Source organism: Lutra lutra, chromosome 11 (assembly GCF_902655055.1).
Source record: "Lutra lutra chromosome 11, mLutLut1.2, whole genome shotgun sequence".
In the NCBI taxonomy this organism is placed as follows: Eukaryota; Metazoa; Chordata; class Mammalia; order Carnivora; family Mustelidae; genus Lutra; species Lutra lutra.
In genome coordinates this window covers 3127963-3150857 of record NC_062288.1, presented here as the reverse complement: position 1 = coordinate 3150857, position 22895 = coordinate 3127963, and the positions used below count along the sequence as shown (strand labels likewise).

General features: G+C 53.0%; 1 protein-coding gene across 5 annotated transcripts; it reads right to left on the bottom strand.

Moving 5' to 3' along the window:
- Positions 1 to 1044: 1044 nt before the first annotated feature.
- Positions 1045 to 16744, bottom strand: C11H7orf57 (chromosome 11 C7orf57 homolog). Of its 5 annotated transcripts, none has more exons than XM_047695553.1 (8): positions 16614 to 16744; positions 16091 to 16250; positions 11669 to 11854; positions 10524 to 10632; positions 7701 to 7863; positions 5398 to 5489; positions 3975 to 4189; positions 1045 to 1837 (listed from the first exon to the last, which is right to left on the bottom strand). In XM_047695553.1, the coding sequence occupies exons 2-8, from the start codon at positions 16143 to 16145 to the stop codon at positions 1791 to 1793; spliced, it is 867 nt and encodes a 288-aa protein (XP_047551509.1). In that variant the 5' UTR covers positions 16146 to 16250; positions 16614 to 16744; the 3' UTR covers positions 1045 to 1790. The 5 variants fall into 5 exon arrangements, with proteins under 5 accessions (XP_047551509.1, XP_047551511.1, XP_047551508.1 ...); XM_047695555.1 differs by having other exon boundaries at positions 3975 to 4141; XM_047695552.1 differs by having other exon boundaries at positions 5398 to 5495; positions 7707 to 7863.
- Positions 16745 to 22895: the final 6151 nt, after the last annotated feature.

Sequence of the window (22895 nt, the reverse complement as noted above, 5' to 3'; positions counted from 1 at the left end):
CTGTTGGGGCCATGACACCTGCCAGCCCCATGACACAGCTCAGCCCACCTGAGCTCGATCTAGGTCTATCAGATGGGAATGATACTCCCAACAAATTTCTGTTGTGTATGAGTCACCTAGGCTGTGATGTTTTTGCTACAGCAGCTCGAATGACTAAGATAAAGTTGTAAGGAGCAACACAGAAGGATGTCTCATGCCCTTTACCCCGTTTCCCCCAACACAAACATTCTGCAGAACTAGAGTAGCGGAAGTTGGAGGGGGCCTGGGAAAGGAGCCCTCCTTTACCAAAAGAACCCCCATGGTGCCCTATCCACACGCCTACCTCTCATCCCCTAAACCCTAGCATCCATTCATTGGTCCTCAATTTCTAAAATGTGTCATTAAAAAAAAAGGTGTATATATACATATATGTATATATATACACACGAATAGTCTCTTACCTTTCCAAACTGGCTTTTTCTATTCAGCAGACTTCCCTGGACATTCGTCCACATAGATATAGTTTTGATTGTAGATATAAGGAGAGAGAGAGAGAGAATCCGGAGTGGGTTCTGCGAAGACGGGTGAAGGGAAACGGCATTCTGCATGGAGTCGGACGCCCAGCAGGGGGAGCTCTCACACCCCACCGCTGGTTACCGTCACCCACCCAGTGGGAGGAGAGGCACTGGCACCGGCACCGGCACCGGCACCGGCACGGCACGCACCCGATGCTACTTCAGCTACTGGTTTGCTGCCCCAGTAGGAGGAAGCAGGGTTCCCCCTCCTTCAAGTTTTGGTAAGTGCATCCTAAGTTTATTCTGGGAGAGATGTTAAAATACCCGAGAACTTGGGGTGCCTGGGTGGCTCAGTCTGTTAAGTATTGACTCCTGGTTTCCACTCCAGTCGGGATCTCAGGTCGTGGGATCGAGCCCCGTGCTGGGCTCGCACTCAGTGGGGAGTCTGCTGGAGACTCTCTCTCTGTCCCTCCCCCTGTTCATGCTCACTCTGTCTCTTTCTCTCCCTCTTTCTCAAATAATTAAAAAAAAAAAAATACTTGAGACATTATTTGGCTTTCTGAAAATCTTCCAGAAAAATTATTTTATTCATGAATTAAATGTACAAAATATAAAACTACACTGTCGTGCTAATTACCTACATATAAACAGTAGCAAAATTTACAAAATAAGAAAATTCAGTCTGATTATTTAAAAATTTTTGTTAAGACTACTAAATTAAATGTTAAAATCAAACATAGTTTTACCTAAATGATACAAAATAGTAAATGTGGAATGTTACGAATTTCAGTTTATGCAAAAAATATTAGCAAACATTTTAAACCAGCAAATGCTACCATACTTCTACATTAAATGCTTACACGCTTAAGGCATAATAAATGAATCTTTTTCTTAGTATAAACTATGTCATAATGTTCTGGAGTTAAATTTTTCTGAAATGGAAAAAAATTATTTCTACAAATATTGCAGGACCAAAAAAAGGAAAAGACTTTGGGTTTCTTCTAGGTAGAGTCTAAATGGTTGATTTGAATCGAAATGTCGCCAGCGGAGACTAGCACGGGAGCGGGTGAGGTCAGATGACGGTGGGCCGGGGAGGAAGTGGCTGATTCCAAGACACTGGAGAGGTGCAGGAAACAGCCCCCAACACTTGCACCGTCTCGACAGTGGTGTCAAGTCGGCTCTAAGAGAGCCGATCTCTTAAGAACCTACTTCACCAAACAGAGCAGGAGCCTCAGAAACAGAGCCGGCGTCCAGTCAGACCCATCAGAAGGAGATCCGAGCGGAGCAGGTGGGGGTTTACTTGAGCTCTCCGGGCTTGGACGCCGATGGAGGTGGGGCTCCTCCTGTAATGCAAAGGGAAGAGATGGTTGATGGGGAAAGAGACGGTGAAGAGGACATTTTTTTACGAATTAAGAATTTTAACCTATTAATTTTAAGGAACGGGAAAGCGCCGGTGTCAGTCCTTATTTTTCAGGACTACTCCTGAAATCTACATGAAAATGAAACGCCTGGTCCTACCTGCCCGCCCAGTGCTTACCTGGGAAACAGCCATCTCCACCCTGAGTGTGGCTAGACAAGGCCGGGACCCTGACCACATCAGCGCAGTGCCTACACCTGCTGGCAAGCTTTCCTATCCCATAAGGATGCGCTGAGCAGGAGGGGGAGGGGGCGCTTCCCCAGCCCCAGAGGGCATGGCTGCTGGCTCTGCACCCGGTCCTGGGCGCCGTCCTCCATGCTGGCTCTTGCAAACTAGAAATCTGGGCCAGTGGCCATAGGCCAGCTTCCCCGCACGCCAGAAACATGGAGACAGGCAGCAAAACTTGCAGTGAGGGGAAAAAAGAAAAGCACAGTCCTGTGTCTCAAGGAGGGAAACAGCAACCCATAGCCTGGCAGAGAAAGGGGCAGTCGGAAGGGGAAGGCAAGCTCTGGGTGGCTGTCGTCGTGCATCAAGTTAAAAGCCAAGACAGGCAGGAGAAGGAACAGGAAACAGAAGGGAAGAACATGTGGCCTCTGGGAAATTCCTGGGAGGGCGGGAGCCGGGAGCTTCCATGGGGACCCTCAGGTACCCAGAGCGTGGAAGCAGGTGCCCCCAGCCCCGTGCTGATCCCGCCGGGTTACGGGGCACTGCTGCTTCCCCAGCCTTCCTGGTGCTCTCAGGTCATGCCGGTTTCACTCATTTATTTATTTTCAAAGATTTCTTTATTTTAGAGAGAGAGAGAGCAGGGGAAGGGGCAGAGGGAGAAGGAGAGAATGTCAAGCAGACTCCGCACTGAGTGTGGAGCTCAATTTAGGACTCGATCCCACGACCCTGAGATCATGACCAGAGTCGAAACCAAGACTCAGATGCTCAACTGACTGAGCCCAGCCACAGCCAGCTCGGCCTGCGGCTGGAGCACATGCAGCTGGGGAAGGACATCTAGGGCCGCCCAGCGCCTTCGGCTTCATATTTCACCATGTTCATCAACACTGGTGCGTGTGAGACACTTTCATACTTGGATGCAGCCAGTTTCTCCACAAACACTCACTCGGAGAAGGAGCATCTATAGTACGGAACAAGCACGCGAGTTGTTCAATTTAATAAAACAGAGTCGGTTCTAAAGGAATCATACTTTTAATAATTACTTACAATGACTAAAAGGCTGTATCACTTAAAACAAGAAGCCACAGAACACAGCTAGCACGGAAATGTTCACAAGTGCACTTCCTAGCGACACTGAGCGTGACCTTGTCACGCATCCGTCAGGACAGTGGAGACACTGACGTCACTGACAGGGCAGCCGGGCCGCTGAGCGTGGGGTGGGCGCTGAGCAGGTGCATGGGCACCGTCGCCCTCGCTGGGGTCATTTGGGGGCTGGGCGGGGACGGCAGGCAGAGACCTTGCTGACAAACGTCAACGTGCAGCACTCTGGACACCTCCTTCCTCCTTAACCAAGGACATGAAGGCTCGAGAGAAAAAACTAGTTGTGGACAGACAAAAGGTCAATGATCACTGAGCCACGGAAAGTCGACACCAGGGTAGATGGGCTTTACGTTGGACGTGGCCAAAAATAAGACTAAGTCTGCCTGTCACCAGGACCAGGAAAAATCAGAATGAATACAGGATTTGGACCACCTAATGACAGGGACACTTACTCCAAAGTAAGTGTCAGAGTTTAATAACAAAACGTAAGGGACGTGGGAGACAGAGGAATTTCAAGGGTAAAGCGTGAGTTCTGTTTCCAGAAGTGCATGCGTGGTGGGGCGAGGATCCTATAGGTTTCGACAATTGAAAGAAAATGGAAGGGCACAGATATCGTGACTTTTGCTGTTCCTGGGAATAAAGAGAAGCGTGAAACATATACGACCCTCCTGTGTGTCTGTGAGCACCACCCTTCTGGAGGATCTTCCATGGTCTTTAGATCACTCCATGTGAAAGACCCAATGAGAAGAAATCTCAAGGAACAGAGGCCTCAGCAAACACGGGCTGCAGGGAACACTCACCTTGGACGTCCTCGGCGCCCTCGGGCACCTCCGGGTCTGGCTCTGACCCTGCATCCTGGCTCCCTTCAGGATCTTGCGTGGACGGAGATGGGGGGGCCGCCCCAGGGGTCTGTGGGCTCCTCTTCTCTGAGTCAGCTCGCTGTAGCCACTCATCCTTATAGCCGTTGCTGATAAGTTTGGAAAAGTTTGTGGGTGAACTGGCTTTTTGACCAGGCCTCAAAAAGAGAGAAATGGATGTCAAACCTCCACACAAAGGGTATTGATGGTCAAGGTCAGGTCCCAGCAGGCGTGCGGATAATGAGATGCGTTATTATCCCTTAAACCATAACACAGATACTCCTCTCTCTCAATCTTGATTTCCCTCTCTCCATCTTTACAAGTCTATTTTATTCATTTATGTTTTGAAATCATCTCTGCACCCAAGGTGGGGCTTGAACTCACGACCCCAAGATCAAGAGTCACAGACAGAGCCATCTGACACAGCCCTCTGTCCCGCTTCCTCAGCACAAGGAAACACACTTCCAGCCGACCCTTGCACAGGGTGGGAGCTTGCTTAGTCGTTTCTAAAACCTGTGCCCATGACAGCCAATTAGCTGTTTCTCGGGGACACCACCCTCACAAACACCGGCCTCCCCCAGGGGCTAATCGATGCTTGGACTCTACCATTTCTTTACCAAACTGTCACTTTCTGGATCAGCTCTTCCTTGACATTAAAGATGATGCGCTGTGGGGCCGCCCGGAGGGCCCAGTCAGTGAAGCACCTGACTCTTGATCTCAGGGTCGAGTTCAAGCCCCACGCCGGGTGTAGAGATGACTTCAATAAGTAAATTTTTGAAAGAAGGTTATCTGGGGCACCTGGGTGGCTCAGTCATTAAGCGTCTGCCTTTGGCGCAGGTCATGATCCTGGGTCCGAGGATCCAGTCCCACATTGGGCTCCCTGCTCAGTGCGAAGTCTGCTTCTCCCTCTCCCTCTGCTCCTCCCCCTGCTTATGCTCCCTCTCCAACCCCCTCTCAAAAAATAAATGGATAAAATCTTTTTTAAAAATTTTAAAAATAAAAATAAATAAATAAATGGCGAGCCTTGGTGAGGACGGGGTCCCTGGTGGGGGGTGTCTTGGGTAGGACACGGGCTCACGGAGGCAAAGCAGCTGGTTGGAGAAGCTGGGCGCCCACACGGTCCAGACATGGAGGGTGGCAGCTGCGCTCCACGAGGGCCCGACAGACGCCAGGGGATGAGGCCAGTCCATGGGGATGTGACATCAAAGCCGTATCACCGAAAGGTGTTCCCAGGAATTGGACATCGTCAGGCCACCGACTACCCAGTGCCTTGTTGTCATTACTGTCCCTTTGTCCCCTAAATGGAGGACCAAAAAGCCCAAACCCAAGCCTGCTCCAGACGTGTGGGCACTGCCCGTGCACTTACATGGGAGGAAAGGAGAGTTTGCCTCCTGCAGGGTCTTTGGGGCCGAGCGGGGTCCCCACTTTGCTCGGGTACTTTGAGTTAATGGCTGGGAGCTTCACCTGTGCAAAGAAACACACAGAACCATGGTTGCGGGACAGACACTCAGATGCTGAAGGAGGACAGTCCCAGAAAGGCAAGAGGACACACAGGACAGTACGATCCTGGGGCGAGGTCATGACTCTTCAGGCCAAAACTCCAGGAAAACACAGCTCAGCAAGCGTCCCATGCGACAGTCACGCCTCAGCCAGGACCCACAATTCCACGGAAGCAGCTCAGCCTGGCTGCGAAGGGGCTGAGACCTTTGGGGGTGACGGAAGAGCTCAGTGCCTTCCTAGCTGTGGTGGCTACATGCTTATTGAACCCACAGAACAGTCCCCAGGAAGAGTGCGTCTAAATTACAGCATCACAAAATAGGAGAAAACGCTATAGGAAAACAAAAGAAAAACAACAAAAAGCAAAAAACAGAGCCTACAAAGGTACCGCCAGCATTTATGGGGGAGAAGGGGGCCTTTCAGAAAGGGAGACCTGCTCCAGCCCAATTACCCCAGAGGCGAATGAGACCCCACAATGCTGGTCGCCCATGGGGAGCATTTTGCCCTAAATATGGTCCTGGGTCTGCCACATAGCAAGTTAGGGGCCACAGCCGGGAAAGCTCCATGTCCCAGCTCGCCCCCTGAGGCCCAGTCATGGGGGGTCTGGGGGACAAGGGGCAGGACAGCCAGGCCCTCGAGAGGCTGGGGACGGACACCCATCAAATCCTAGCTTAATATGGTGCACACTTTCATCTACGTTCAAGGTCACACTCTAGCTGTGCCAAAGGTCCAGTGGGACACAGGGAGAAAAACACACAAGAACTCCCCTGTTCCGTGCAGTTTGCTATGCACAGAAGCGGGTGATGAAGATACATCTGGGCTCTCTAAGCCCCCTGACTGGGTGCCCACACCCCCAGCTGGCACCCCACACCTCCTTTCTGGAACCCAACTGTCCGCCATGTTGGTCCGCCATGTTGGTGTCTTCAACCACAGCCCATGGGCACCCCGCCTCCTTAAGCATGGCAGTCCACACGGGCTTGCTTCCTGCCCTGGGTTCAGCCCCACATGGCTATGGTCCATGGCTTGGAAACCCTACAGGATTTGGGGCTGGTACAGCATTTAGAATTTCAAGGTCCTCTAGATGTGCACGGTGGCTGTGGTTAACTCCCAAAGATGACCTTTATCGATCGACAGTGTAGCTGCTTACGTATCACCAAGACATGGACCTGGTCCTAAAAACAGTCCGTTTCATTGATCATGCAATGGAGCAGAAGCTGGAACCATGGCTGGAGGGTGGGAGTGTCCTGAGGAAGACCAGACAGCCCGTGGCAGACACCTGACATTCTATGCGGTGTTCAACTGCTTGAGTCCCCAAAGTCAGCAGTTCTCCTCAAACCAGGACACTGAGAAGCCAAGCCCGGGAGTCAGGCACAGATGGTCCAGGCCAGGAAACCCACTCTCCCACCCCGTGTGCCGAGAACCAAGACCTTGGTGCTGGAGTGTCGGTGGCCAATGCTCGGCCCTGGAGAGTGGGGCTCCAGCCTGGGGGTCAGAAGGCCCTTGAATCGAGACACCCCAACCACAAGGCCACCAACCAGAGGTGGCCCTCGACTTCGTAGCTGCTCTTTTAATGTATAAATAAATACAATCTTTAAAAAATAAAAATTAAAAAGAACTGTTAATTTTTTAAAAAAAGAGTATTTCAGAAAAATCTTCACTTAACGACTTGAACACAATAGACATCTTTAGAGACTGGATACGAATAAATACAAAATGTCATTTTTATACACACTGAATGGGAAGAGGCATGTCAAGGCCGCCCCAGACGAGCATTCGCTAGTTAAAACTCACCTGGTACAAGGTAATCTTACCCCAGAGTCAATATTCATAAAAAGAAAAAAAAAGTAATATTACTATGGCCTCTTGCCTTTTACAGAACAGGGGGAGGGGCCAGGGGTGGCTCAGTGGTTTGAGCGCCGACTCCTGCTTTGGGCTCCGGTCCTGATCTTGGGGTCCTGGGATCCAGCCCGTGTCAGGGTCCTGCTCAGCGGAGAGTCTGCCTGAGACTCTGTCTCTGTCCCTCCCTCCCACACGCGCTCCCTCTCTAAAATAAGTAAGTAAGTCTTTTAAACAAGGAAACAGAGTTGTGGCAGTGTTGCGGCGACAAGAGACCCAGTGTCAGCTTCTTCGAGGAGCAGCAAGTGCGGCGACACAGCCCCGCAGGCGCCTGGCCCTCACCTTTTTCTTCTCCTTCTCACGGTCCTCGGCTTCCCTCTGCCAAACCGTTTTCACATCGAAGTCGAAAGGCCCCCTCCTGGACTCATAGCTTCCGTTGCTCTGCTGGGGGTTAAACTCTTCGTAAACCATGTAATCGGGCATGGAGACGGTGGGAATCCTGCAGCAACAAGAGCTCAGACCTGAGACCCCCTCCTCACCTCACCTTCCCCTCCCCCTCCTTCATCCTTCTTCCTCCCCTCCCTCTTCTTTTCCCTTCCCTCCCCTCCTTCCACTTCCTCCTCCATCCTTCCTATTCCTCCGTCCTCCCTCCTTCCCCTTGCGCACTTCCCCCCTCCTCCATCCTTCCTATTTCTCTCCCTCCTCCCCTCCCTCCTCCCTCTCCCTGCGATCACACCATCCCTTTCCCTCCTCCCACACCAGCTCTGGCAGACCATCCCTTCCCGTTCCACTGAATGAATGACTAATGCTTCCTGGGCCGCTTCCCAGAATCGGAGGCCAAGTCAGAGGTCACAAGGTGACATAATCAGTAAAATGAGAGCATCTTACATTACGAATTCTTGAAGTAGATGAATTAGAAACTAATTATTTCTGTTATGGTATCATCTACTACTTTGTCTGCTCAAACCATCTAGACCCCCTTCAGTATCTGCCATTTCACGCGGTCATTTCATAACAATAATACCCTTTTTCTGTTTGACGGTCATTTTTTTAAAAGACTTTATTTATTTATATTGAGAGACAGAGATGGGGTGGGGGGAGCACGCCAGCAGAGGGAGGGGCAGAGGGAGAGAGAGAATCCCAAGCAGACTCTGCACTGATTGCAGAGCCCGACACGGGGCTCGATCCGAAGACCCTGACCTGAGCTGAATCCAAGAGTCGGAAGCTCAACCGACTGAGCCCCCCAGGTGCCCCCATGGTCATTTGTAATGTAGTACTTAAACTCCCAGCCTGGTGTGCTGTCTCCACTGGCGAGCACTCAGGCCTGGCTGGGGGCTAGGGGGTGGGACGTGCACCTGCCAGCACTGTCCTCTGTCATCACCCCACACTGCTGGGGGCTAAGGGCCAAGGGCTGGGGCTTTATCCTGGCGGCAGTGAGGGGCATGGAGAGGACAGGGACTATAGCTGGGGAAGGAGGGGAGGGGAGAAAGGGGAGAATGGAGGGGAGGGCTGGCCCTCCAGGATGCATCGCCTGGCTGAGCCCGGGCTGCTCCGACCTGGGGAATGGAGGGACACAGATGAAGTCAGCAGAGCACTAGGAAGTACAGAGAAAAAGGGGTTCCCGCTGCCCCTGACACAGAGGGAGGAAGGAGGCGGGCTGGAGGCCCCCGGGAAAGCTGGTGCAGAGGCCAGGAAGCAGAGGTCAGAGGCTGGGAATGCAGGCTACAGACGGGACCCCAACTCTTCCTCAGGAAGAGAAGCCCACAGGTGCAGCATCCCCTGCTTCACTGCAGGGACGGCAGAGTGAGCCCTCCCATGTTTAGGGCTCTGCAGACAGGGAGAAGCCCCAGGGCCCAGAAGGGAGGGCTGGAATGGCTGAAAAAGGGACAATTGCCACTGCAGTTCCTGGGCTCCCAACCTTTCCCCTCTCTATCTCCCACCCCCACATGCTGGGAATGCCACTAGGAAGCTTGGAGGATTGGCAAGGGCACACAGGATGGGAGGGACAGCCGTGCTCCCTGCTTCCCCACCTGGGACGAGGACAGCCAGGAACACAGTGGGAGGGGCAGTGCACGTGGCCCAGGGGAAGGGAGGAGGACCTGCCTGCTGACTCTCTCAGAACACCCCGTCCCTGGACTCGGGCCCCAGCTAGAGCAGCTGCCCCCTGGGCTGCAGAAGGCCTCAAGGATGCTCAGTGTCCTCACAGCCACGGGACAGCTGGGCACCCCCTTGGCCACACGTCCAAGCAAGGGACAGGTCACAGCATGGATGGAGAGTGCAGAAACCCAGCCCCACCGGTCACTCCGTGGCAGTGGGGTCAGGCCCTCTCCTGCCTCCTTCTCTCTTCTCTCTGCTTTGCTTCAATCCGAACTCAGCTGCGTTGGCCAAGGGTGAGCTTTAAATTACGGGGTTCAGGAGGCCCCAGGATGAAAGTGCATGTGACCACAGGCAGAGCCTTCCAGGGACACGGGGTGACAGCTCAGGCCATCTGTACTCCTGTGTCCCAAGCCCCACAGGGAAGCCAAGGGAAGTGGTTTCTCCTAGTGCCTCCCAGTCCAAGAGAGGGGGCATGGAGGCTACAGTGTGCACGCCCAGACACAGGAATTCCGTAGACACTCTGGGTACAGGGCTCCCCACAGCTCTGTGACCACCACGGGTTGGGATTGTCTGCATTTCTGTCTTCGCAGGGCACCTGTGTCCTTCAGGGCGAAGAATGCTTCACCAGCCACTGTCATCAGCCCTGGGAACAGGGCAAGGCCTGAAGCCATGTCCCCTAAGCAGCCCCAGAGGTCCAGCCCTGGGACCCCTGCGCGGTCATCTGTCTTGCGGCACCCTGACCCGTTCCCTCCTGGCTGCTGTACCACCTGGGGCTGTCATGTCACACTCTCAGTGCCCCTACTCAAGACCTGTTGATTTAATGGGGTGCCTGGGGGGCTCAGTTCAGCATCTGCCTTCAGCTCGGGTCATGATCCCAGGGTCCTGGGATTGAGTCTCGCTGCTGGCTCCTTGCTCAGCGGGGAACCTGCTTCTCCTTCTGCCTGCTGCCCCCACTGCTTATGTGCTCACTTTCTCTCTGACAAATAAATAAATAGAATCTCTAAAATGCAGAGCGGGCTACTTTCCCCTGTAACGACGAGGGAGGCAGCCTGTGATACTCACTGTCTCTGCTCTGCCGTGGGCGGCTTGCTGTGGTGGACGTACCAGTCCGGCAAGGAGTAGGCCACCGGGGAGCCTTTCCTGGTCCCGGGGACGAAGTGCTTCAACAGATCTCAAAGCCAAAAAGACACCGGGGTGAGCACGTGGCACGAGTAGCAGGCAGCTTCCCATAAAGTTGCCAGAACAGCAGGAACCCCCATCCCCCTTCCCCAGCCTCCCCAGAGGCTCACATCTGCTGCATTTCCCCCCATCCCCGCTTCATTAGTGTCATCACCATCACTGCTGTTTGGGGAGCAGTTCGGAAGCCCCTCGCAGACCTATGGCCCCCTCTGCCCCCATGAACTTGGGTGGAAGGTTCTGGAAGACTGGTGTTACATAATGACAGCGCCCAGATCTGCACTGGGAAGTCAGTGCTGATGCCCTCCTGTCATCTAACTCGGAGGTCCCATCTAGATTTTGCTGGCTATCCCAGGAACTTTCTCTTAACCCAAGGCCGCGGAGCGGGGAGGAGGGTAGAGGAGCACTGCAGGTCCTGTCCTGGCCTGACTCGGACGGGTGCGGGATGGTGAGTTTTGGGTTCCTGGACATCCAAGCCTGGGTGTTGCAGAGCTGTTTCTCACCACCCGTGGCAGCCTCCTGGGGAAGTATGGTGACCAGGAAACAGGACAGGAAAGGCGGTGGCTCTCAGCGTCCCTTACCACGGGGCCTGAGCCCTGCCCCTCACCAGCGATCTGTATGAGCTCAACCAGGCAGCACATTTCTCGGCTAAACCGTGGACTGAGGTGGACGCTCACCAGCACCACCGCTGAAACTCATCTGTGACCTTGTGTTGAGACGCCCCAACGCGCCAGGCGAGGGCTGTGGTCATAAACCACAGGAGCCCGTGCTCCAGTAGCTCGAGAACTGCTTTCCCCAGCAAGGCTACAGAACTGCAGGCAGGGACTCTCTGGGGAGGTGGATAGCTTCTGGGGACCCTCTGCACCTGGACCACCAGGATGGGGGCGGGGACTCTAACACAGGGTCGCTCGCAAGCCAATTCCGCGATTTCGGTCTTTTTAGTCTTTGCCTTTAAAGAGGAGACATCCTACGGGCCACACCCACCCCAGGCTGTGGCCTGACCCTTGATGTCCACTGCACGGGCTGCTTACCGGGCCGGCCGCCTTGCTTCGCAAGCTTTACATACTCAGAGTCTGTTTCTTTTACCCAGTACTTCCGGGGCCCAGGCAGGTGCCCGTTGGAAGGCTCCCTCAGATCACTGAGGCCCGGGATCTGGGAGGCCGGAGGAACATCCATGGGCTTGTCAGACCGCTTCACGGGAAGGTGGTAATACCAGTCTAGAAAAGAGGTGGCCGAGGGCCAATTAATTACACCAAGTTCAGGTTGGCTTGCTGCACAGCCTATAACACAGCCATGCCACAGAGAGCATCTCAGGCTCCACAGGACATCAGCACAGGAGACATCACCACAGGACATTAGCACAAGAAATCTAACACAAGATTTATACAGGAGACATCACCACAAGACATTAGCACAGGAGAAACTCCCACGGCATGGCACATCAGCATGTGAGACATCACCACCCCCTTTGGAACTCCTGCAGTGAGCTTGTAGGCACCAGTCTCCTGAGCCCACCGGCATGCCAGCTGCTGGTCCCGCCAGAAGGAAGAATTCCTTCTATGAGGCCCTGTGTTCCTCTGCCCCAGGCTGCACCTCTGCTCCCAAATAGTGACACGAGGGCCTCCTCCAAGGTGTCTCAATCCCCCTGTGTCTGTGCATCCTGGGTCTCTCTCCTCCGGGGAACTGGGAGTAACCGGCATTTCTGGATATATTGGAGAGTGCATGCACATTCCCAAAGAATCCCAAGACACTCACAACACCACAGGCTAGTGTGGGGGGGCATGAGACCGAGGCTGGGCCACATCAGCTGAGCTCAGCACATGAACGATGCTGAGACACATAGTCCAGCCCAGAAGTGGCACTGCCCACATCTGACCAGGGCAGAAAGAGGAAGGCCGGCCCTTGGGGAAGCCTCATCTGGGGACCTCCCTACGTGATACCCCCACACCTCCACTGGCCCACCCCACTGCTCCCAAGGCCTGTGCCTGAGGCCACAGTGGGACCGAGTGAGAGGTCCCAAGAGCAAGGAGATGGAAGGAGGCTAGGACCTCGGCCTGGCAGCCAGGTGTGATGGAAAGCCACCGCAGATCCCAGGTGGGGGACAAGGCTGAGTCTGGCTCCCCAGGAACATCAAGTGAGTCCCACAGAGCAGCAGCATGATGAGCACAGATGGAAGGGGTGCCACTCCCGTGGGTGGGGGCCGTGAGCAGGAGGAGGGGCAACACGGGAAGGAAGAAGGAGGGGAGAGGAAGGCAGCCTGCTGTCTGTCCTTCTTCCCCCTCCTGCTCTGTGCCCCACGGACAGAGGGGCCACGGGCAATGCAGTGAACGTGGCATCAGCAGAGCCATGGAGCCCCTAAGTGGGCAAAGGAGCTAGGGGCATCCAGGAACAGCCCTGCAGGCTGCTTTGGGAACACCTGCCCCTGCTGGGAGGGAGAGGTGAAAACAGAACCCCAGACCTGCAGTTATCGGTGCCCACTGTGATCCCACAGACAGAAGAGATCGGGGACACGCAGACTTCTCTGAAGGCATTTTTAGGTGAGATTAACATTTATAGCAGTGGACGCTGATTAAAGCAGATCACCCTCCATCATGTGGGTGGGCCTCATCAAATCAGTCGAAGGTCTTAAGACAAAAAGACTGAGGTCCCCGGGGTGGGGGTGCAGTTCTGCCTCTAGGCAGCCTTCAGACTCCAAACGCAACATCAGCTCTTCTCTGGGCTCGGCCTCCAGCCACACGACTGTGTGAGCCCGGTCCTTAGAATAAGCCTTTAGATAGATAGATGGTCCATAGATGATAGATAGCTGACTAATGACAGAGAGATGCGCTGTTGGATCCATTGCTCTGGCGAACTCTAATAATGGTAGGATCACAGGAAAACTGTGCTGAATAAATTAAATTATGTAGAGGGCCCCTGGCTGGCTCAGTTGGTTAAGTGTCTGACTCTTGGTTTCTGCTCAGGTCCTGATCTCGGGGTCCTGGGATCGAGCCCCGCATCTCCTCTGCACTCAGCTCAGAGTTTGCTTGAGATTCTCTCTCTCTTTGCCCCTCCCTTTGCTCACTCTCTCTCTCAAATAAATAAACAAAATCTTTTAAAAAATTAATTTATGGGGCGCCTGGGTGGCTCAGTGGGTTAAGCCGCTGCCTTCGGCTCAGGTCATGATCTCGGAGTCCTGGGATCGAGTCCCGCATCGGGCTCTCTGCTCAGCAGGGAGCCTGCTTCCTCCTGTCTCTCTGCCTGCCTCTCTGCCTGCTTGTGATCTCTCTCTGTCAAATAAATAAATAAAATCTTTAAAAATAAATAAATAAAAAATAAAAAATAGGGGCGCCTGGGTGGCTCAGTGGGTTAAGCCGCTGCCTTCAGCTCAGGTCATGATCCCAGGTCCTGGGTTCGAGCCCCACATCGGGCTTTCTGCTCAGCAGGGAGCCTGCTTCCTCCTCTCTCTCTGCCTGCCTCTCTGCCTACTTGTGATTTCTCTCTGTCAAATAAATAAATAAAATCTTTAAAAAAAATAAAATAAAATAAAATAAAAAATAAAAAATTAATTTATGTAACACACAGGTATCTCATGAAAATCTGTTCTCTAAAGGTAAAGCTTAAACATCCAGTTTCTACCTCTAACTAAAGCTGGGTTCACTGCATGAAAAGGAATATATTTAATATAACAAAATATTTGAATATCAAAGGACAGCAATTAGCTGAATCAACATCTTACTATTGAGAATGAAAAAAAGCATTAAGAAAGGTTTAAGAATGGAACAGAAGCTCACAGGTAATTTAAGACTTAGGAGAAGGAACTAAGCAGCTTCCGACTCTCATCACACTCAGCTCAAATATTTTCCCTTTTAGAGGGAAGGCACGCACACTTCTTGCTTTATTTGTCCTCTGTGTTTTCATTACTAATTAATCCGCAGAGAATGGTGTATCTTGCAGTTCTCATTACTGGAAGCTTTGGGCAGGCACTGAGCTCTACTCCAGGCATTCATAACTGCGTGCAAAGGAGCTCACACACAGGCATGCTTGCACACACACACACGGTGAAAGGAATGAGAACTGTCTGGTAGCTTCTATCACTTAGAAATTACTGGTACTTGTACAGCAATTACTACCAGTAGTACTGTGATCAATTACTACCCGAGTAGATTTCTTTTTGTTTGTTTTATTTTTACCAGCAGTGCTGGGTATCATGTAGATTTCCTTTTTAAAGATCTGTGTATTTATATGACAGAGAAAGAGAGAGCAGGGTGTTGGGTGGAGGAGAGGGGCAGGGAGAGTGAGAGAGAATGTCAAGCAGACTCCCCACTGAGCACGGAAGCAGGTGTAGGACTCGATCCCAGGACTCTGAGATCATGCCCCAAGCAGAAACCAGCAGCTGGAGGCTTAACCAACTGAGCCACCCAGAACTCTAGTCCAAGGCAGTCTTTAATGCCCACTTACCCTGGGGCTCCTGTGGCTGATGGCCACGCTCCTGCCTTTGGGCAGCTGCAGCCTTGCAAGGCCTGGACAGAGGAGCCCCCATGAGATGTGTGACCTTGGGCAGCTTCCTAAAACTCTCTGTGCTTTAGTGCCCACATCTAAAAACCGGGGTTAATGATACGATGTCGAGTTGTTTTGAGGTTAAATGTTAGTGTACAGAAGTGCCTGGCCCTTGTCAGTGTCCACTGATGTCCTGTATACAGGGGAGTCCACTAAGGCTGGGGGAAGTCACAAAGAGGCTGAGAGCCCACAGTGGAGAAGGGGACCCGGTCAGCCGCCCCACCCCCACCCACCACACACCCACGGTGTCAGCAATGGCAATGACAGAGCTCTGGACTAGGTCACCAGCTCCTTTAGGAATGAGAAGGCCACTTCTGAGCAGATGCGAGCACTGCAGGTGCCCACGAGCTCCCACCCGGAGGCTCCCTGGAGGGCACCCGAGCCCCCCTTCTCCAGCCTTTCTTTCCACCTTTCCAAGAAGGGGAAGAATCAAGACAAGAGGCACAGACAGACCACAGCACCCAGCTCTCCTTCCCTCCCTTCTGCCCAGCTGGCCCCCAGAACCCTCCACCCAATCCTTCTCTGCGCCCAGCCACTAAAATCCCAAGACAGGGTTAACTGGGCACGGGCATAAATCACCAGCAGAAGAGAGGTCACGAAATGCTCTGGGATGCAGAGCATCCAGAAAATGGGAAGGAAATGGAAGTGCTTACATTCCCGGAGACAGCTGAGGCTCACCGCGGGTCAGACCATCACAGGACAGAGACCCTCCACGCTCCACCAGCGGAGGCAACAGTGGGAGTCCAACGTTCTTGCCGGGAACATGAAGACTAGCTGGTTTCTTGGTCCCCCCCCCCCCCCTTTACTTTCCCTGTTTCCCTTTAAGCTGCTTTGACCCTGAGGCCCAGGAGCAGCACAGCCCCTGGGCCCCTGCCCGGGAGCAGGGCTCAGCGGGGCGGCGGCTGCGGGTCACTCACCGCAGGGGGCGTAGCGGCTGGCAGCGCCCTGCAGCTCCTTGCTGGTGTTCCTCATGCCGGGGGCGCCACGCGGACCGGGTGCTGTCGGGTGGGCGGGGGACGCCGCGGGGCTGCGTTGCCGAGGACACGTGCCGGGACCTCCTGTCCAGGCCCCCTCCACCTGCAGGCGCGCAGGCGTCCGGTCGTTCAGCAAGGGCGACCCCGACCGCGCGGGATCGCAGCCCGGCGCGTGCGAGCTGGTGTGCGGCGGGGCACGGGGGGCGCACGCTCGCCAGTACACAGACGGGGCTCGACACGCGCGCATGCGGCGGGGCAGCGGACGCCCGCGGGGACACAGCGGGGGCGCCTGCACACGGGTATACCGCAGGCGCCGGTCCACGCCAGGTCCACTGCAGGGGCACGCGGGATCACAGCTGGGCGCGGGGGGCCCTCCGGATCCGCGGTGACAGATGGCCCCGCCCTCCCCCCTCGACCCCGCCCCCTGCCGCCCGCTGTCGCCCCCTGCCGCCCCTGCCCAGCTCACCGGCCCGCCGAGGGTCTCAGTTGAGTGCGACCCGCAAGGCCCTAGAAGACTCCACTCGCCACGGCGGGGGCCCAAGCCCACCCCGCACTCCCAGCGGATGCGGAAGCGCAGCAGCCTGCGTCGCCCGGGCAACGGCCGGGCGGCCAACCGGCGGGCGGGGCGGGAGCGCCCACAGCCAATCGGGAAAGCTTGAGGGGAAGCGGCCGACCAATCAGGGCCAGGGGCGGAGCAATAGTGCCCGTCAACCGGCAGGGGACGGGTGGGGCGGGGCGGGGGCGGGGGCGGGGGCGGGGGCGGGCCTGGCCCGCGCGATCGGCTGGGCGGGGCCGGCCTCGGGCTCCCTCGGGTGCTCCACCCCGGGGAGTTTCCACAAAGGACAACAAATTAGACGGATTGGCCTGTCCATCTCCCATTTAATTCATGCATTTTTTAAAGAGGACGAATGGGGGCTCCTGACTCACTGGGAAGAGCCTGAGGCTCGGTGTGGGGTGGCGAGCTTGAGCCCCACCCCGGGTGTCGTGGTTACTAAAAAAAAGAAAAAATAAATAAAAATAAAAATAAAATAAATAAAATAAAATATTTTAAAAAATAAAATAAATTTATTGAGAATAAATCAACTTTGAAAATAAATAGAGGAGGTAACACAGCCAGAACGGGTCTGCCAACGGTGTGTCGGCCGTGGAACGGTCCCGCAAAGGGCCTCCTCAGACCCTGTGCTCTCGGGGTGTTTCCGGGTTCGCGAACAGACAGACGCTGCTGCGAGGGTTTCTGGGGAGCCCCTGACTCCGGGCGGACCCCGCCTGCACGGGAGCGGCGCGGGTGTGGGCGCTCAGACGTCCCCCGCGTGCACGACCCCTCGCTCGGAAACTGGGTGCCTCTGGCTCAGATCCCAGCCATGAGGACCGCTCGGTCCCCCAGGAGACAGGGGCCGCTTCTGGAGCTCGAAAGCAGAGATCGCAGTGTCGGGTCGAGTAAGAATCTGGGTAGGGCCCGTGCAGGCGAGAAGGACGAGCAGATCTCGTTTCTCACCCTTCGGCACGGAGGACTCTCGGTGCCCTAACAGTCCCCAGCGCTTAGAGGGATCCAGATGTCCTCACACCCAATCGCACCTGCGCATGTTATGTGATGTTATTTGCAGATGTTTGGATGAAACGTAGATCGTACCTACATCTTTTTTCAAAATATATATTTTTTTAACTTATTCATTTGAGAGAGACAGAGCAAGCGAATGCATGAGCAGGGGGAGGGGCAGAGAGAGGGAGAAGCAGGCTCCCCAGTGAGCAGGGAGCCCCACGTGGGGCTCGACCCAAGGACCCTGAGATCAGTGATCTGAGTCGAAGGCAGACGCTTCACTGACTGAGCCACCCAGGTGCCCTTCCTACATATATCTTATCTGCCTATCTACATATCGATATCCTTATTTATTACATACATCCCATTATATATAAGATTTTATATACTCTATATCATGTATACAGACATCTTATTCTAGATACATCTTAGAGAGCTCCTGCTCAGCAGCATTTTGAGAAAAGGAAAAAAAAAATGCATTTGAGTACAAACTCTGATTTCTCAAAGCCCTGGAACCTGTCCTATTTTTCCTCTCTCCTAGTTTACCTCTGTTATTGACTGAAGCTGTTTACTTCAACTCCCAGGACACAGGTTCATTTCTGCTTTTGCCCATCCTTGTAATGTATCCAACCCAGAGCAGCTAAAAGGTCGGACAATACCCTTCCCAAGACATCCTGCCCCAGGACTCCATCTGTCCCCTCTCCATCAGGGGTCATGCTCAGGTCATGATCTCAGGGTCCTGGGATGGAGCCCTACGTCAGGCTCCATGCCCAGCTTGGAGTCTCCTTGGAAATTTCTCTCTCCCTCTCCTTCTGCATCCCGCCTCCCAACAAAATAAATAAATAAATATTTTTTACAAAGAATATAAAATGATTTAAAGACAAGATCTTCCCTTGTGACAAAGATTTCGGTATCTCAATATTACATAGCATTTTGGGCTTTCAGCTTAGTTGGGTAATAAGACCATCCTCTCTGCCACCACAGAGGGACACAGAATTTCCTTGTGTCCCCATCAACACCTTCTACTGTGCCCTGTAGTATGTGTTAAAGTGATAATGGCCTTTTCTTTCTTTCTTTTTTTGGTAGACAAATTTCACATTTTAGAATGGATTTAAGCAAGACCCTTGCTCAAGATTCAGGTGGAACAGGAAAAATTTTGGAAAAGTAACAGAGTGAACACAAAATATACTTAAGGGACAGAAGGGTTTAGATCAGTTCAATTAAATCCCTGTAATGCAACAATTTCTATACAACGCCAAAGTAATCGTATTGTTTGGGAGAAATACAAAGTCAAACTTATATTTGAGAAATAATAATCCATGATTTATTATTTTAAGTTTATTGTTATACAGTCTATCAGAAACCACTGTTTAGAACAGAGTTGTAGGATTTTTGTTTTATATACCAAAATGAGATGAATTGTTTTTAAAGATTTTATTTATTTATCTGACAGAGAAAGAGAGAGAGAGCAGGGGGAGGAGCAGAGGCAGAGGGAAAAGCAGACTCCCCACTGAGCAGGGAGCCCAATGCGGGACTCGATCCCAGGACCCCGAGATCATGACCTGAGCTGAAGGTAGACGCCTAACCAACTGAGCCACCTAGGCACCCTGAGATGAATTTTTTTTTTTTATATTAATGTAGTATTCTGCTGCCTTTCTTCATTCCAAGGGGTAGAATGGGTCCTGGTCATTTTTTAAAAATACATCAGTCTGCCTGCTTTGCATGCAAGCTTTCCGAGGGACCTGCCTGGTAGGTAGTTCCCAGTTGGGATGGGTCATAACTGAGGATGAGAAGGATAATGTCATCCATGAGGGTGACAGTGAAGACGGCTATAGACAGGATGGGCGTGTCCCCCCACACCCCTCTCCCCAATCCCTAGGTTGAAGTCTAACCCCCAGTGTGATGTTATTTGGAGGTGGGGCCCGTGGGAGGAGATCGGGTCATGATGGGATTAGTGCCTTTATGAAAGAGGCCCCACAGAAGCCCTTGTCCCTTTCTCCGTGTGAGGACACAGCCGGAAGGCCATCTGTGAATCAGGAGTGACCCCTTGCCAGACACTGATTCCGCCAGCACCTGGATCTCCAACTCCGAGCCCCAAAACTGCGAGAAATGAATTTCTCTTGCTCACAAGTCCGCCCCATCTGTAGTTCTTGGTAAAGCATCCCCCTGAACAGATTACAACAGGACCAGGTACCGGAAGTGGGGCGTTGCTGTAACAAATATATGAAAATGTGGAAGCGGCATTGGATGTGGGTAGCAGGTAGAGGCTGGAGCAGTTCTGAGTAACTAGAAACAGCCCACATTGCCGTGCACAGACAACCCAGGACGATTCTGGCAACAGCTCAGGGAGCAAAGAGGGATTCCAGAGAAAGCCTTGTCCCCCCCTGGGGAAGGCCAGCATGCTCATGGACAGAATATCAGTAGCATACACTGGCAAAGGCTATGGTGACAAGGTCCTGGATGGAAATGGGGAGCACCTTACAGGACACGGGCAAAGGCCACCCCAGCTAAAAAGTGGCAAAGATCCTGGCTGCATTGTGTCTGTGACCCGGTGTTTTAGGAAAGGTGGGCTTGAGAGTCATGACATTGAATACTCAGCTGCAACTATTTCCAAACAAAGTGTTGAAGATGCAGCTTGGCTCCTCCTGACTGCTTGCCGGAAAATGCGAGAAGAGAGGCAGGTTGCACTGGATGGAGACTTGCAGTTACCCAGCCCACGACATACTTCTCTTGTTCCTGGCTCTGCCGGGAAGAGCTGATGACAGGGCTGGGAAGGCCCTGCAGAGGAAGGGTCTCAAAGCACCGGGGTGGGGGGGGGGGGCACAGCGGGGAAGGCAATCATTAGTAAAGATGGTGCCGATCAGAATTAGAATTAGAAGACAGGAATTAGAAGACATGAAACACAATTGCAGGTAGGAGGCCGAGTGGTCCTTGTCACAATATTGCTGCTAAAAAGATGGTCTGATAAGGACGGCATTTCAGGGATGCTTGGGTGGCTCAGTTGGTTAAGTGAGACTCTTGATCTCAGCTCAGGTCAGTCGTGAGATCCAGCCCCGCATGGAGCTCTGTGCTCAGCATGGAGTGGGCTCTGATTCTCTCTCCCTCCGCCCCTCCCCCGATCACTCTAAATAAATAAATAAATTTAAAAATAAATAAATTTTAAAAATCTTTTTTATAAATGCTCATTGGGATGCCTGGGTGGCTCAGTCCATTAAGAGTCTGACTTTGGCTCAGGTCATGATCTCAGGGTCCTGGGATCCAGTCCCACATCTGGCTTCTTGCTCAGCGGGGAGCCTGTTTCTCCCTCTTCCTCTGCTGCTCCCCCTACTTGCACACTCTTGCTCTCTCTCGCTCTCTCTCTCTCTCTCTGACAAATAAATAAATAACATCTTTTAAAAAATAAAAAACAATAAAAAATTTAAAAACAACTCATCAGTATCGGGCAGGTTGGTTGGATTTCCGCACTCAGAAAACAGCCTGCAGCCATGAAAGACTGGGGAAGGTCACCTCCAAGTGAGTTGGGAGGACTTAAATATAGACATTTTAAAGGAAGAAATGCAAGATGCAGAACACGGGTTACGGTCAGCTCCCAATTCCACAGTGTGAAGAAATGAGTGTATTTATAGATACACACATACACAGGTATTTGTTCCTAATCACATTTTACATAAATATGTCATTGTATGCGCATTCGTATCCTTGAACAAAAACAAGAAAGTGGGAGGAAGGACAGCCCGCAGCAGGGGTCAGAACATGGCAGAGAGACAGCCTGTCCCTCTGCTGCATTCTGCCGCTCTGCTGCATTCTGTCCCCTTTGAGCTTGGGACAGCAAGGCAGAGAAGGAGACATGCTGGGATTTCTTGGGAGGAAATCCCAAGACCTCACAGGGTCAAAGAGTAGATCAGAACTGTAAAGTAGCACTTATGAATCCACCCTGAAACCAGCGTAGATAAAAAGAGGGAAAAAAACCATGAAAATCCCAACTATGGCGGGGCCATGAGCTGTGGGGAGAATGGAGCCAAAGGAATTCACAGTGTTGCTAAGTGGGCATCACCAGAAACCAGAGGGACTGCAGAGAAGCAGCATTTGAAGAGCGGATAGGGGAGAAATATTCCAGAAATGAGGCGATGCACGAGCACCCACACGGACCTTGAAAGTAGCCGCGTCTATCGGAACAATGGGAACTAATGTCCCACTTCGGTGTATCGAAGAGAAACTGAAGAACGGCAAAGAGAGAGAGAAAATGTTAAAAACCCTAAGCGGAAATGATCAAACTGCCACACACATGTGCACAGACGTACGTGTGCGGACACACAGACACACATGCAGACAGACGCGCACACAGAGGGACACACATGAAGACACATATGCATATACACAGACACACACAGAGGGACGTGTGCGCACACAGACACACACATACACGCAGACACGTGCACGCGTACGCACAGGAATGAAGAGGAACAAACAAGGTGGAAACTGCATCACCCCACCGGCAGGCACCTGTTCCAAGCACCCTGAGGTCAGGCTCCCAAGTTCTCACCAGGGACGTATACAGAATAAAGTCGTTCCTAGGTGTGGGGTGGCGAAGGGTGGGCCCCAGACACACACAAGGACGGGCGCCGGCTATCATCTGTTGCTGGAGACCTGAAAGCAGCCTGGGCGCGCATCCGTGCAGGAGCAGGTGGACGACCGCGACGTGTACGTGACAGAATCGATCATCGGAGACTGCGTGGGTGTGGAAAGCGATCGCGCCCAAGTGAAGACGTCCCAAGACAACGCGGGAAAACGGAGGAAGGCATCTCGGTGGAAAGCAAACACACACTGTTGTGCTCTGTAAGGACACGTGTATCGTGATGAACATACAAAAATTCGTGGGAATTCCGTATGTCGGTTTCCAGATCATAGATCCCTGTGGGAAGGAAGGGACAGGAGTGACATTGGGGAGCGATGGTTTAGGGTCTTCCGTGGTCTCCGTGGTGTCTTAGCAAACCCCCGGCTGGTGACAGCGGGGAGCTGGGTACAGGGGACCTCAGACGGGGTTACGGTGAAGCACGAACAGGCGCGCTCCGGACGAGGTTGTGGGGGCTGAGAGGTGGCCACAGGTGCACCGCCTGACCCGGGGCGGGTGGGGGGTCCCATTGTGATGTGTCACAGCAGGTGATGCAACAGAAGGGTCCTCAGCGGGTCCAGATCTGCTCGCCCACAGAC